At 39.7% G+C, this 13,779-nt stretch overlaps 1 protein-coding gene across 5 annotated transcripts; it reads right to left on the bottom strand.

Annotated features, from left to right (window-relative positions):
* Positions 1 to 819: 819 nt before the first annotated feature.
* Positions 820 to 12,105, bottom strand: slc6a1b (solute carrier family 6 member 1b). 5 transcript variants are annotated; one of them, XM_039771267.1, is made up of 15 exons: positions 11,594 to 12,105; positions 9,566 to 9,953; positions 9,202 to 9,333; positions 8,758 to 8,858; positions 8,380 to 8,489; positions 8,156 to 8,288; positions 4,248 to 4,382; positions 4,058 to 4,161; positions 3,848 to 3,972; positions 3,614 to 3,726; positions 3,397 to 3,528; positions 2,759 to 2,861; positions 2,586 to 2,686; positions 2,336 to 2,503; positions 820 to 2,254 (listed from the first exon to the last, which is right to left on the bottom strand). In XM_039771267.1, the coding sequence occupies exons 2-15, from the start codon at positions 9,801 to 9,803 to the stop codon at positions 2,150 to 2,152; spliced, it is 1,800 nt and encodes a 599-aa protein (XP_039627201.1). In that variant the 5' UTR covers positions 9,804 to 9,953; positions 11,594 to 12,105; the 3' UTR covers positions 820 to 2,149. The 5 variants fall into 5 exon arrangements, with proteins under 5 accessions (XP_039627201.1, XP_039627203.1, XP_039627204.1 ...); XM_039771269.1 differs by having other exon boundaries at positions 11,598 to 12,105; XM_039771270.1 differs by lacking the exon at positions 11,594 to 12,105 and adding an exon at positions 11,418 to 11,567.
* Positions 12,106 to 13,779: the final 1,674 nt, after the last annotated feature.

The following is a 13,779-nucleotide window of genomic DNA, read 5'->3' as shown; positions in this document are numbered from 1 at the left end:
TGTATCACTTTAACCATTACAATTTACCTGTAAAGTGCTGCAGAAAAAAAATTATTAAATAAGGAACACATATGCCTGCTTTCGACCACATCCACAATGTATCATTTTAAACACTGTATGATATTTTATACATCCCTCCCTCCCTCTTTTTATGTTTCATTCTTTGTGTTCTGTTGCCTGTTCACCCAGATGTTAGGTAAATTACTCTGACATATTTGCAGAATTGCTCTCAAATACAATATGGAATGACTTCTAAGTATAACTATTGTTTCTCTGAATCAAAAGGAGTGACATGGGTTTGTTTAGGCATACAGGCCTTTATTACTATATTCATAACAGTTGTTTCTCTAAATCAAAAGGGGCCACATGGGGTGGTTTGGGCATATACTATAGTTAGAATATGTCATTGAAAGCCTTCCAGGTTGTAAATCAGGAATGGTCCACTGAGGAAAGACCTAGAGTCTGTTATTTCTTTTGACAGACCTACGGTCATCTGGGATTTCCCCAGGAGGATGTGAAAAATATGTTGAGGATAGAAAGGCCTGGCCTGTCCGGCTTAGTGTGCTATCACTGTGACCCTAACCAGGAAAAGCAGACTAGGGTAATATTTACATGCCATCATACTAGGTTCTATGTTACATAAATCACTCAATTAATCAATCAAAACCCTTTATAGATTTGTCTGTTATTTTAGTATCTGCACATGATCCAACCCCCAACAAGTGACATCATCTCTAGGTGAGGCTGCTAGAAAATGTGGTGAGGCTGCGTATTTAACAAGGACAGGGAGTAGACTCACTCAAGCAGTAGGACCACACACCCGGTATAAGTCTTTATTAGTATTTTAAATTCTGTTAACAGAGAAAACAACCATGCTTTTAAAAGAACACCATCTACAGACATTTACATGGCATATTTTCATAGAATATTATATAGAATATTATACAGTAGGCCCATGAAACAGTTAAAAATATACAAAACAATATTTTCTTACTAGATGAAGTATCTATTCTTTTTGTACATTTCAGTTAGATATGTGCTTAAATGTATCAGTTCAACAGATTATTGCAAAGAACAGCAAATCATCGAAGATTTCCTTATATTCCTATATATATATTTGCAATCTTCGTCACATTTAGACAGAAAACTCCAAAGGTTATACAGACGCTCACCGTTACATGTTTCTCACAGTACTGGCTTACAACATTATTCAAAAGGAACAACAATAGTATGGGAGTCTTGTATTTTTGCTTTTTTCTTCTTTTGTACAAAATTCACAGAACATAGATTCATTGCACATTTTAGTTTTATATAGTTCTGCTCTGAATCAAAACAATGTCGTTAACCAGATCCCTGTCACTTGTAGCTGCCAATGAAGCAAGCTAGCATTTTGCTTTCCTCTACGAGATACAATGGCCATTATTTTCGGATTAAAGCTTTATGATTGAAACTAGAAAGTGAAAGACCAAGGGAAAAGAAAAAGAAAAGCGCCTGCCTCTCTTGCTCTCGCTTTTTATTGCCAGAGTTCTTTGTTATTGATAAGTGAAGCCATCATGTGAGCGGCGGCACACACAGTCAGACAGACTATTGCTTTAAAAAGACAGAGTAACAGTGTTTAAAAAAATTTGGTCACGCACAACTCATTTGCTTGTTTTTTTTTCACTTTTTCTCTCTCTCTTTTTAGCTTTTTGGTGTACCTGAGCAATGGCACATTAAGGACAGAAGCGGACTGGCTCACTGGCATGTTTCCATTGGCCATCTGCTGCCAGCTGACCGCTCCAGGCTTTTGGTCCATTTTTCACACAAATTCTGGAAAAAGACTTAGAAGAGAAGTTGAAATTGCGTAACAGTCAGGTGCTGCGCACGCCAGGCCGCCTCCCAATAGCACATACAGTAATATTACATGGAGAATGGAGTTGTTATACACTAACAGTCTACAAGTTGCATATGCAATACGAACTATCACTAGGACATTGCCAGGTAGTCTTTACAAAAAGTCAGATCAACTCAAGACCTTCTAAGCATGTTGCTCACATTTGCCCCTGGAGGTAGGTGAATATATAGAGATATTGATTTATTTATATATATATTTAGACTTGTTAGTCCTTGGTCACGCTCAACCATGATTGCAAGCCCTGCATGAGCCTGTTTAGATATATGCCTCTTCAGTGGCTGGGTTAGCACTCTCCGTTGGCTCCGGCCCATTCTCTTGAGCATGAATGTCTTCAGAAGGCTGGGTCATAATCCGAAGACGCTGCAACAAGATAAAGAGAATAAGGATCTGTGCAGGCAAAATGTGTGGGGAATGACAGGTGATTACATTCTTTGTTCTCACCTGCTTCAAGGAGCCCTTAAGTGTGAGGAATAAGTATCCCATGTAACCCGGGATTAGGATCATAGATGAAAGAGCCATACACCAGCCTACTCCCTGTCCCCAGGCAGGGAACACATACTTGTTCAAGGTGAGTGGAACCATCTGGACAGCACTAAAGAGGAAGACCCCCTGGAGTGGAGAGACATCCCAGCATGCATTACACATTGCCAGTTGCATAATGGAAAGCTAGAGCTACTCCCACCTGTCTTACCGCTACAATTAGAGGAGTGAACACAGACCAACAGAGTTTCCACCAGATGCAAGGCCTGTATCCAACCATTTCCTGCATGTTGTCATAGAACCTGTTCACACCTTTGAGACAGACAGAAAAGTGTCAGATGGAAGCCAAGATGTTGAAAGCTACTTTAGTCACACAGCACGTACCATAGCACCAGGAGATGGAGATGCATTCAAAGAAAACCAGGAACAGTAGAGACATCCCACTAGCAGAGTAGTAGTCAAACAGTTTAAATACATAGATGCCCCCCTGAGAAGATAACAGCAAAGAGTTAGGTGACTGACAGCCCCACTGGGGGATATTAAAGTGCAAGAAGGGGAAGGTGATTTTATGTTGTCACAGGGGTGTCCATCTGTAGTATGGGGGCATCTGGCAGTTCCATGCCTACAAGTTGTATTGCAGGTGTACCTGTCTGCTGTTTTAGATCCCCTTTGGTGCCAAGACATTGCTAGTAAGATGTGACTCAGAGCTGAGGAAAAATCTGCCCATTTCACCATAATGACCACTTTAAAGGAAGTGGTGGTCTTGTATCACATGCGCAAACTATAGGCATCTGGATCTGTTGCTTCTGGCTTCCAAGAGAAACCCTGGGGTGTTCTTATGACATACCTATTAGATTTGCACCAAATCTGTCAGTGATAGCTAGACTACTGTAATCCCACTAAGACATTTTGAAATTCTACATACTCTAAGGCCTTCAGTGCCTGGTGCAAACAAAGGTTTTCATTGCTACATATTTCTGTCTCCAACCTTATGTGTTTTCTAGGGTAGGATTTCTTCTTACCTGAGTGATGTTTGACAAGCCAATCAGATAGGAGACAAGGCAAACTACAGCAATGAAGATCTCTCTTCTTGTGCGTAAGAGCCGAGGGAACTCATCCACTAGAGCAGTGATGAATCCCTCTACCGTGCAGAACTGCAAGGAGACAGAAAGAGAGAGCAGCCATGATGAGAAAGGAAAGATCACTGGCTGGTGAACAAAGTTGGATTTAAACAGCTACCTGGCTGTCAATGCCCAGCATAAGCAACATGGAGAAGAAGAGAACAGCCCAGAGTGGAGATATGGGTAGCTGTGTTACTGCCTCCGGGTATGCAAGGAAGGCCAGCCCAGGACCTGCAATGAACACATGCAATAAAGCTCATGATAAAGTTGATCAGTCTGCCAGACCGAACCATGAATTTGCTCCTAGTATCATGCTGCTCTATATACACACTACTTACTACACACCACTTACCTGATGCAGCCACATCTGCAATATTCCTGTTTGTCACGTTGGCCATGAAGCCTACGATGGAGAAGATGACAAACCCTGCAAACATGCTAGTACTGGAGTTGATACAACACACAATGATGGCATCCCTGCAAGAAGAAATATTGATGCCTCTCAGTGATTACATGTGCGTGCTGCATAAAATGTCACACCAGACAGTACCAATCTGCTTACCGGTACACATTATTATGAAAAGGATTGTAGCTTCCAAGAGCAATGAGTGAGCCAAGACCCAGACCATAGGAGAAAAAGATCTGCGTGGCAGCATCAAGCCATACCTGAGGAAGGTGAGCAGACATGGTTAGAATCATGGCATGTCATGTGAGGCCACAGTATGAGCAATCATGTGCTGGCCCCTCCTTACCTCTGATTGCTTAAGTTTGCTGAAATCTGGAGTAATATAGAACAAGATTCCTTCCCTGGCTCCAGGCAAAGTGACTCCACGGATGAAGAGAATCAGTAGCATAATATAGGGATATGTTGCTGAGAAATAGACGACCTACAAAAGAATTGGGTCTGTAAGAATTGTAGGGTATTTTGGGATAGTGTGTGGGGGAAGAGGGAAGGAGGGGTCTGGTAGAGGTTTAAAGTGCAGCTAAAACAGACTTCTTTGGAGTTGGTACTGGATAAGGGTGGATGGGGGTAGGCTAAAACATTGGGTGGAGACCATATAGGGCAAGTGACGCTCCCCCTCTTTATACTGTTGCATGATATGGCACCGATGTCATTTTCACTGCTGAGGAACATGAAAAGAACCTTCATTAAAAGGTGATATGGCATTCTATTCGGGGTACACAATGATAGGTGGTATTACCTGAGTATGTAGTTGATGTGGCAGATTGGACTTCATAACAGCACACCTTCACAAGCTTTGAGATGTGTAAACTTCAAATCTTGCACTAAAAGTCTGCTCTGTTAATTTTATGAAAGTGTCTAATTGTGTTTGTGCCAAATTGGCTGGTTTTGTGCTTTTGGTGAATGAAGATTATGATTGTCCATATGTCCTTTTTTGTATTCATGGTGTATTAGTGTGATCTTCCACAAATTAAAATCCATGTAACTGACATTATTATGGCAATAAGTAAAGTAAAGAAGGGGGGCACCATGTGGAAACGTGCATCAGATGTTCCCTTCATTGGCTATATGAAAATGTACTACACTTGCGTTGATAAGTCTTCATCCCATTTCAGACCTGTCCTTCCACCCCTACTATGTCATGCTTTTCCTTTTTCTCTGTCTGTGTGCATAACTCATTTCAGCGAATATGAACACATAATGATCATTTGATCAACATTGTGGCTAATCACTTTGCATGTTCAAGCCTAAAAGCATTTGAATTATGGATGCTGGAGAATCACTTGCTTCAAAAAGGTACACCAGCATTAATGTAAGAGTTACACTTAAATTTATTATGTTATCCAGAGAAAGGCCAAGCAAAATTACACCTTTTATTGGCTAACTAAAAGGATTACAATATGCAAGCTTTCGAGGCAACTAAGGCCCTTCTTCAGGCAAGATGTATGTTATCCAAAAATATGACTGGATTCAAGCCTTACCTGGTGTGAGGAGCAGCAATGAAAGTACAAATATAAGGCTACCTTACATCTCTGCTAAGAAAATCAGTAATGTTATGTCAATACAGCCTTTTAATTAAACTGAGATAAAAAGGAGATGTAAAAAGGTGTGAATATGTGGATGTTCTACTTTAATAAGTTCTTTATCTGTTTCCAATTATTCTTATTTGGCTCCACATTTAGAAATCATCCTTGCATGTACTCATCCAGTTCTGTCCCATGTACAGTTTATATTTCATATATATTTTCTGTATGAATTGCTTAGTGAACATTTTTCTGATAGCTATAACCATGTCCCCTCCTTAATCTATTCTAGGGATATACTGTATTTGGCCTTGTCCATTCAGATGTCTTTTGTCAGTAGTCCAGCTGACATGGCTACTCTGCTTACTGCATTTTACATAGATGAGAAGTGAACATCTTTTGCTCATGTACTTACCAAAACTAATTCATGACCATTATTAGGAAAGATGGAAGATGCTGGGGTTTAGGCTGAAGTTCCCAATTTGGAGCAAATGTGGAGAACAGCTGTTATAAGGTGTTGCAATTTTGCATGACATTGTCCACCCCACTACTCCTGCCCACTCTTTTTACATTGCTAACAAAGCTCTAAGAAGGTAAAATATTATTTTCGAACAGTGTATTCATACCTTGTGTTATAAAAAACTGGATGACATAGTCACAAATTGGGCAAATTCGGCATTGCTTTTGAGCAAATTTTTTTGGCTTTCCCTTATATTTTAAAATATTAAACCATGAATGCATATATTTTTCTCTGTGCTCTTATAGATCATTCTTTGTCATGACAACAAATTCAAAAGTAATAAAGCTCCTTGAACTGAATGTAAAACTGAGAACTAAAAACATGTCATTCTTAATTGCGGAAGGATTTGTACTGAAAGCAAATACCTCTGCCTAACAACTGTTGGAAATGTGTCTATTTGCTCATCTAAATAAAGGCAGTTTATCCTCTTTTAAAATATTATTCATGTATTGAAATGAAGGCATTACTACTTAATATGATGTTCCTCCTTTTTTGTGTGCATTAAGACAAACACAATAGACTTTCCTGGTTTGCAGCTCAACTATCCACGTCTTATGAAGCTTTTGCTAAGCATCTCAGTTCAAACTGAAGCTACACCCAAAGTCAGGCAGTGGATGACTAGAGCAGAGACAAGTATCTGCATGAAATTCTCAATTAGCTAGTAAGACACAATGAACAAAGCCTTTGGGAGTTATGTGGGGCTGAGACCAACTAACAGTGTTAGAACCTCACAGCTCGCAATGATTCTTTTATATAACCATCTACTCTCAGCAAAATAATTATCTGTTAGAAATAGCACACTTATATTATTTGTTATTAACGGCTAATTTGTATTAGGCTTGCCGTATACTACATTAATACTTCCTAAAGATATAATTGTTCTTAATTGCCTTTCTGTTCTTAACACTTCTGTTGTTTTAGTTGTCTATTCAAAACATTACTCTTACTAGTTATTGTACTTTCAACTTACCTAACTTTTATATCTATCACTGCTCAATAAGTTGCTCTTCACAAACTGTCACTCAGACTTTTCCTTTACAAACTAAATTATACTCAAATATGTTACTATAAGAGTACTCATTACTAAAAATATATATGTTCATATTATTCTCACACTCAAGTGCCTGCTCACTCAGGTCAGTTGCCATAACATTACACTGTTCTATTTATAACCTTACTTTTACATCCCCACCCATAAAGTTAGCCTTGCAATACTTGTAGCTCATTAAGTTGTCCCTACATAACTCACCAGTCATTTTATTCCTAAATGAATCTCCAGCTTTACTCTGATACATGTTTTACTCACAAAGACATACTGCAGCTCACTGCCAATCAACTTTTCTGACAAAAAAAAAAACGTGTTAACATATTAAACTGTTCCTGTTTGAGAGCTTTATTTTTCAAAAAGCTACCCTGACATTACTCTAGGATCACAATGAGGCTTTAATTTTCTCATTACAAAAGAATTGCAGCTTACAACTACTACCCTCACAAGGCTACTTGCAGTTTGTAAAATTAGTCTTAAACAAATTGCCACTCACAACATTACACAATTCACTGCTCACTTACATCTTTAAGGTTACTGCTCACCAACTAAATCTTACATGCGTTACTATGCATTGTATTACACCTTTATAACATATGGATCATAATTTTAGATTTACACAGCTCATTGCTCATGTGTTACTCAAACATTAAAACTGTTACTAACAATCTATGAAACAAAATCTGGAAATACTGTATATCTTTCATTTGAATGGATCTTGCAGTGCCAATACACTAGAGATCTTGAAGCCTTTTTAAATTAAGTTAAAACAAACAAATTTTCTGTGATCCCAAACAAAGCTCACCTGCTTGTCCACTTCAGTTGCTTTCATGCTGTGTGCCAACTGTACTACTCAGATTCAAAAATGTATTTTTATGTTAACACCTTGTTTAAACAATATCTTGATCTGAATAAATTGCATAATGAAAAAATCTCAAATCACAGAACAAATGTATAATTGTTCATTCTAAAACAGCTGACATGGTTTACTTTAGGTAGCTAGCACAATTAGAAAACACACCTCCAAACAGTCATTCAGTATCAGGCTTGACAGTTTCATTCTCTTTCATTCAATGAGTTCGATAACAATTATTTAAGGAGGTGCTCACCTTTCCAGTCCAACTGACACCTTTCCAGATACAAAAGTAGACAAGGACCCAGGCGATTGCAAGAGTGATGGCCAAAGGCCACCGAATCTGTCCTGGTTTTTCCAGCCCATCAGTCATCTGATGCATGTTGCGCCTACACAAACAAGGTAAAAGATGCTGTTGTATGAATCTTGTCTCCTTGTCACTGTTTGCCATTTCGTTTTACACAACATAAATATTCTTACTCCCAGAACTCCACAACTGCACTTGTCATATTGGTTGTATTTCCAATGCTGTAGTTTGAAAAACATCTGTCTGTATTCCATGGGTTATTACAGCTATTCCAAGGAAGATCCTGTGAAATACACAATTCAATGTCACTATTAAACCTCCACGATTGCACATGTGCCTGTGCAATTGTTTCAATGCTGATAAGAACAATGGGGTCAGCTGACATGTCAGCACAGAAGACAATGTCAATGAGTAAATAATCAGGCAGGTCTGCATTTTTATCATTTAGTGCATAAATCATTTTTGAGTCACCATTTCTTTGCTTAGTTTGTAATGCGGCGACATGAATGTTTAAGATAAAACTGTGTAAATGAACAGCCTCTTGTACTTACTGCGGTAAAGGAATAATACAGATAATAAATTGCCCAGGCAATAATGACGATATAGTATATGTTAAGCCAGAAAGAGAGGACAGCAGCAGCTAGGCCCACACCTAACAAACAAATAAACAAAGAAAACAAATCAGTCACACACTTGAGGCAAGCATTCAAAAAAAAAAAAAAAAAATAGCTGACTGTTAAGAATATACAGTTTCACGGTCATGTAGGTGCATTAGCAGTCAGAAAACAATCACTTTTCTTCCATCCAAGTATATATGTAGACTGTATCCAGTATACTGTAGACTGACAGTCCTTATATGTAGTATATTTAAGTGTGTATACATGATAATGGCATCCACGCCAGTCTAGGCAATAGACGGCATGATGTAGGTGGAGTTTCAAACCATGTTACACACATAATTTACGGCGAGAAAAAGATGGTTCTTAAAATACTACCTTTGAACATAGGAGCCAGTTTCCAGACTCCAAGTCCCCCAATGGAAGTGAACTGACCCAGAGCGCATTCAAGAAGAAAAAGGGGGACCCCAGCAAAGATGAGGGTAAGAAAATAGGGAATCAAAAAGGCTCCTGGACAAAAACAGGAAATAAAGAATTAGGTTATGGTAATCGGGTAATGAACTGTTGGTTGATGGACATCTGTAAAAGAAAGAAAGAAAGAAAGAAAGAAAGAAAGAAAGAAAGAAAGAAAGAAAGAAAGAAAGAAAGAGTGTTGGTGACCCAAGGTCAGCTTGTCCATCTTAAGAAGCTGCACAGGTATTTAAGTGTTCTTTCTCAGGTGAGGCCAGCGAAGCTCGTTTACCTCCACCATTTTTGCCACAAAGATATGGAAATCTCCATACGTTTCCAAGTCCAATTGCGTAACCCACACATGACAGCAGAAAATCAAATTTTCCTCTCCACGTTTCTCGCTCCGGGATTTCCTTCTTTTTTTTCTGCACTTTAACCACAAGTGTCTTAGGTTTATCGTTAGTTGTTGGCGCCTCGTTCACCTCCGTTAAAATGTGTCCATCCGAGGCCTTTGTACCATTGGTCGCCATATCTCTTGGTTTGGCGGGGGTCCTGGTAACCGGACGGGAGATTTCAGCACCGGTCCACGTAGACAGCAGCTTCGCGGTTCTTCGCCCAATTCTGGGAGCCGCAAAATCGGAAGCAATAGGGAATGAGTGAGAGTCACTGCGGAGATGAATCTGCGAAGAAAAGGATAGATCTCTGAGTACAAGAGTCGAAAGTGCGCCTCCCGTGGGACAGAGCCCCCGGCCACGGGGTGCACGTGAGGGCTTTGACGTCAGTGCCTTTAAACGCTGAGAGACCCACGCGTGCAAAACACAGGCGTGCGCGCACACCCACACACACGCGCAAAAATATAAACTAGCACACAGTCACGAAGCAAAAATGAAAATCAAGTATGCTAAAATAAAGCTGTTCGGAAATATATATAACTAGAGAAAATAGAGAAAAAAGAACATCCACTACTGTTATTTTGTTCATATATATATATATATATATATATATATATATATATATATATATATATATATATATATATATATATATATATATATATATATATATATAAAAAACGAACTTTTGTATTTCTAATTACTTTAAGTAACGAAGTGACGAAATAATCTATTTTTCTTTGTTTTGGGCGCTAAGCACACTCACAAAGCGCCGTAGATACCTGAAAAGGCACGAGTCGCCTAGGCAAATGAAATTATGAATTCATTATTTGCCAGGCACACTTCTGCCAAGTCCTGCCAATTATATTCTTTCAGTCGATCGCCCAGCCTGTAGGTTTAGATCCCATTTAAACAGCGGAATGCGCCTAGAGTCTATTACCATTCTTTATTTTTCTGTCTTAATTATTTTTTTAAACCAACGGTCATACCCGATTGCGTGACGGCAGCAGTTAGCCCGAAGTGTCGTAGGGCATCAAATAAACAGTTTGAATGGGCTCTTCGTCTTAGTATCCAGGGTAAGACAGTGTACGACACAGTGGTGTGAGTCCAGCTCCTTCGCCCTCCTCTCTTAAATGCAGCTCCAACAGGAGCGCAACATAAACAAGTGTGCACAACTGATGTGCGTCACCATCAAACGGACACTATTCGCTCTTGTCTAAAACCTGAGCAAATGAGTCCGAGCTTTCCTTTGCAGAGTCCGCACGACGAGCTGATGTGCCAAATGTCAGAGCAAAGCTTTGATATTTCAATTTGACACCGTGCAAACAACTGCTCACGTCCCGGTTCTTTTGCTTATGTTGTTTGGAGAGGTTGCCGTTCACGTGCGTCGAGCTCCGACAAGTCATCAGCAAGGTCTTAGGCAGGTAAATCGCGCCATGTCGCCTACTAACAGGCATGCTTTCTACCCGGTCGCTTTGATCGATACGGGAAGTGACAGTGCGCCAGCGGTCGTAGCTTCGAGAGGCGCTTGTTCTGAAACACAAAGAAGCGCCTAAAGCAGAATAGAGAACTAAAGAGCGGCGCGCTGAGCTCACTCCGCTCCGTCTGCCGCTTCTTCTTCCTTCTCCTCCTCCTCATTTATAGAAATAAGTCTCCGTTTGGTTTATGCCGTTACTTCTTGCACAGGAGCCAGGAACAATACTCCCTCTCACTGATAACTGCACGTATTAGAAGACGCTAAAGTGTACTTACTTATTCTAAGTGAGCCTCTACTGCGCACCAGCGCGCCATGGACTCTCCGGTGCTTAACTGCGTGTGCGTGTGACACGGCTTTTCTACACAGATGCGTGATCTTTCAAACGGTGCTCAGTTGCACACATTCTTCCTTAGCTCACTCCTCCTGCGAATGCGGGATAGAATGCACTTACTCACAGCCCAGTCGCTGGTGTCTGGCAGCGCTCTTCTGGCAGAAGCATATATTTTCCTGGAAGTTCAAAACTTGGTTTGCCTTTTCCCTAGTCCAAGAGGACACGATCGAAAAAGCTCCCGAATACAGAAGCTGCCCACTGGCAAGACGTGGTGCTGTCCACAGGTCGTTGGTGCTGAAGGCTGGCTCCCAAGCACGACTCTGAGAGGAGCAGCTTCTCCTCGCTTCGCCGCCGTCTGACGCTACATGCACCCTCTCAGCTCCAAAGCGTCAATGACATCTGAAAGTCAGCCCTCCTCCCCATGTACATCATCCCCACCACTGAGATCGCGCCGGGCTCTCCACTCGAGCATCTTCTTGACTCAAGGCTTTACAGGCTTTGGCTTTCTCGGCAATTTGGCATTTTCTTGGCCATTGTCAGATGGACCCCTATATAAGCAGGTTTTACCTTTCATCAGCAGTAGCTGTCCGATGATGCCAAAGTTTCAGAAAATAAGCAAGTAGATCGAGAAAATGGAGAAAGGAAGGTTCCAATCTATGTAGCATTTTGCTATGCATTTCCAATAAAGCTGCTGTTCAGGTGCCCAATAAGATGGGAACGAATGGTGCTCAGACACCATACAACACAAGACAAGTGAACCCCTTGTATGACTGTAAGGTGTAACCATTTCTTTCTATGAAGAATGTTCATAATTTGCATCAAATTAAACATCTGCACGAATCATTTACTAAGACAAGATACACACAGATCATCTGCTTTGGCTTAACTGTCTATGCCACCTGATAGTATTTCCATTTATGAAATGAAAGTGTTGCATAAAGGAATGGAAGCTTGGCGGCCCCAGCCCCATTCCCTCCTCCTCCTCCCCCAGCAGTTCTCCATACCAGTCTCAAAACTGAGAATCAAGCCACCATCAAAAATAGGTCTTCGGAAGTAAACCATAAAGTAATTTTCTGCAGCACAGTTAACAAAGGAAACCTAGAGGATACTGAAGATGTTGTCAACCATAGTCTAGTTTCTGGAAAAATGTGATAAGGAAACTCGTCAATAAGTGGGGTCTGGGGGCATGAGATAAATTGAAAATTGCGCTTATAATCTTCTTAGTATGCTGCCTCCAGAAATGAAATGGTCTTGTGAATTAAGTTAAATGAATGGAATTTAACTCTCATATTGAGGCTTTTCCACTGGAGATTTTGACATGGCTGTGAACATGATACAAATATGTAGTTGAAAATAAATACCTGCAATTAAACAGCAGCTTCTTGCATTCAAATATAAACTCAGTAACAACAAAATAAATATTAAAAAACAGCAACAATGGGAAAAAAACTGACAGCAGTGTGCACACATAGGGCACATTAAAGTAAAAAATAAGCATCTAGCACAAAGCATATTATGACATTACATTTATTTGTCATGAAGGCTGAATATCTGTAGCAAACAAAGTGTGCAAAAACGAGAGTACATAATTAAACAATGAGTTGTAACACCAGGGTAGAGCAAACATATTATTATGATGTGACCAGATTTGTGGTAGAATAAATATGGGAAACAGAGGGCTTTTTGAAACAAATTAGAAGAAAGGCAAGCAAAAGTTGTAGAAACATTCCATTCATTTGGTAGTCCCTTTTGGCTTTTTTACTGCAAAGTTAAAATATTTAAAAATTTAGGGAGGCAAACTCTCACCTGTATAAATACAACTTCCAACCTTTATTCACTTCAAAGAAATGTCATGATTTGCATGAACACATCATGACATAAGTTAAATGAATTGCTATAATTAGGTATATGTGTCCTATTTATGTGCCTAGAGTGACTGGCATTTGTGTACAAATTGTATTTCCTTGTATATGTCCAAACATTTTTAAAGATTTTCTGTCTGATTTTTTTGGCTTTTAACCATGTGATGTTTTTGTATCTTGTTTCACATCAAAATCATGCTCATATCTGTCACTCAAGACAAACATCATACTCATATTGTTCCTTGCTTTCTTTGTCTTATTGGGAAACAATGGAATATTGTAGCTGTGCTTAGAAATTAGGTTAGATGTCTTTTTTTATCTTTTATATGTAGTTAGCACACTAAGAAATTCTGGAATTAACATGATTCTTAAATAGGAAAAAGAAGAAGCAAAAGCACATGATTCTGTTTTCCCTATTCCTGAAAATTAACTTCAGACTTAATC

This window comes from Polypterus senegalus, chromosome 12 (genome assembly GCF_016835505.1).
Source record: "Polypterus senegalus isolate Bchr_013 chromosome 12, ASM1683550v1, whole genome shotgun sequence".
In the NCBI taxonomy this organism is placed as follows: Eukaryota; Metazoa; Chordata; class Cladistia; order Polypteriformes; family Polypteridae; genus Polypterus; species Polypterus senegalus.
The sequence above is the reverse complement of the archived record's forward strand: the minus strand, read 5'-3'. Positions and strand labels throughout refer to the sequence as shown.

Excerpts from the sequence above, each read along its gene's own strand:
- slc6a1b (XM_039771267.1), bottom strand. The coding sequence starts at position 9,803 with ATGGCGACCAATGGTACAAAGGCCTCGGATGGACACATTTTAACGGAG. Across the intron at positions 9,334-9,565 it reads TTGTGGCAAAAATGGTGGAG|GAGCCTTTTTGATTCCCTAT; the intron begins GTAAACGAGCTT and ends GTTTTTGTCCAG. Across the intron at positions 3,973-4,057 it reads TTTCATAATAATGTGTACCG|GGATGCCATCATTGTGTGTT; the intron begins GTAAGCAGATTG and ends TTCTTCTTGCAG.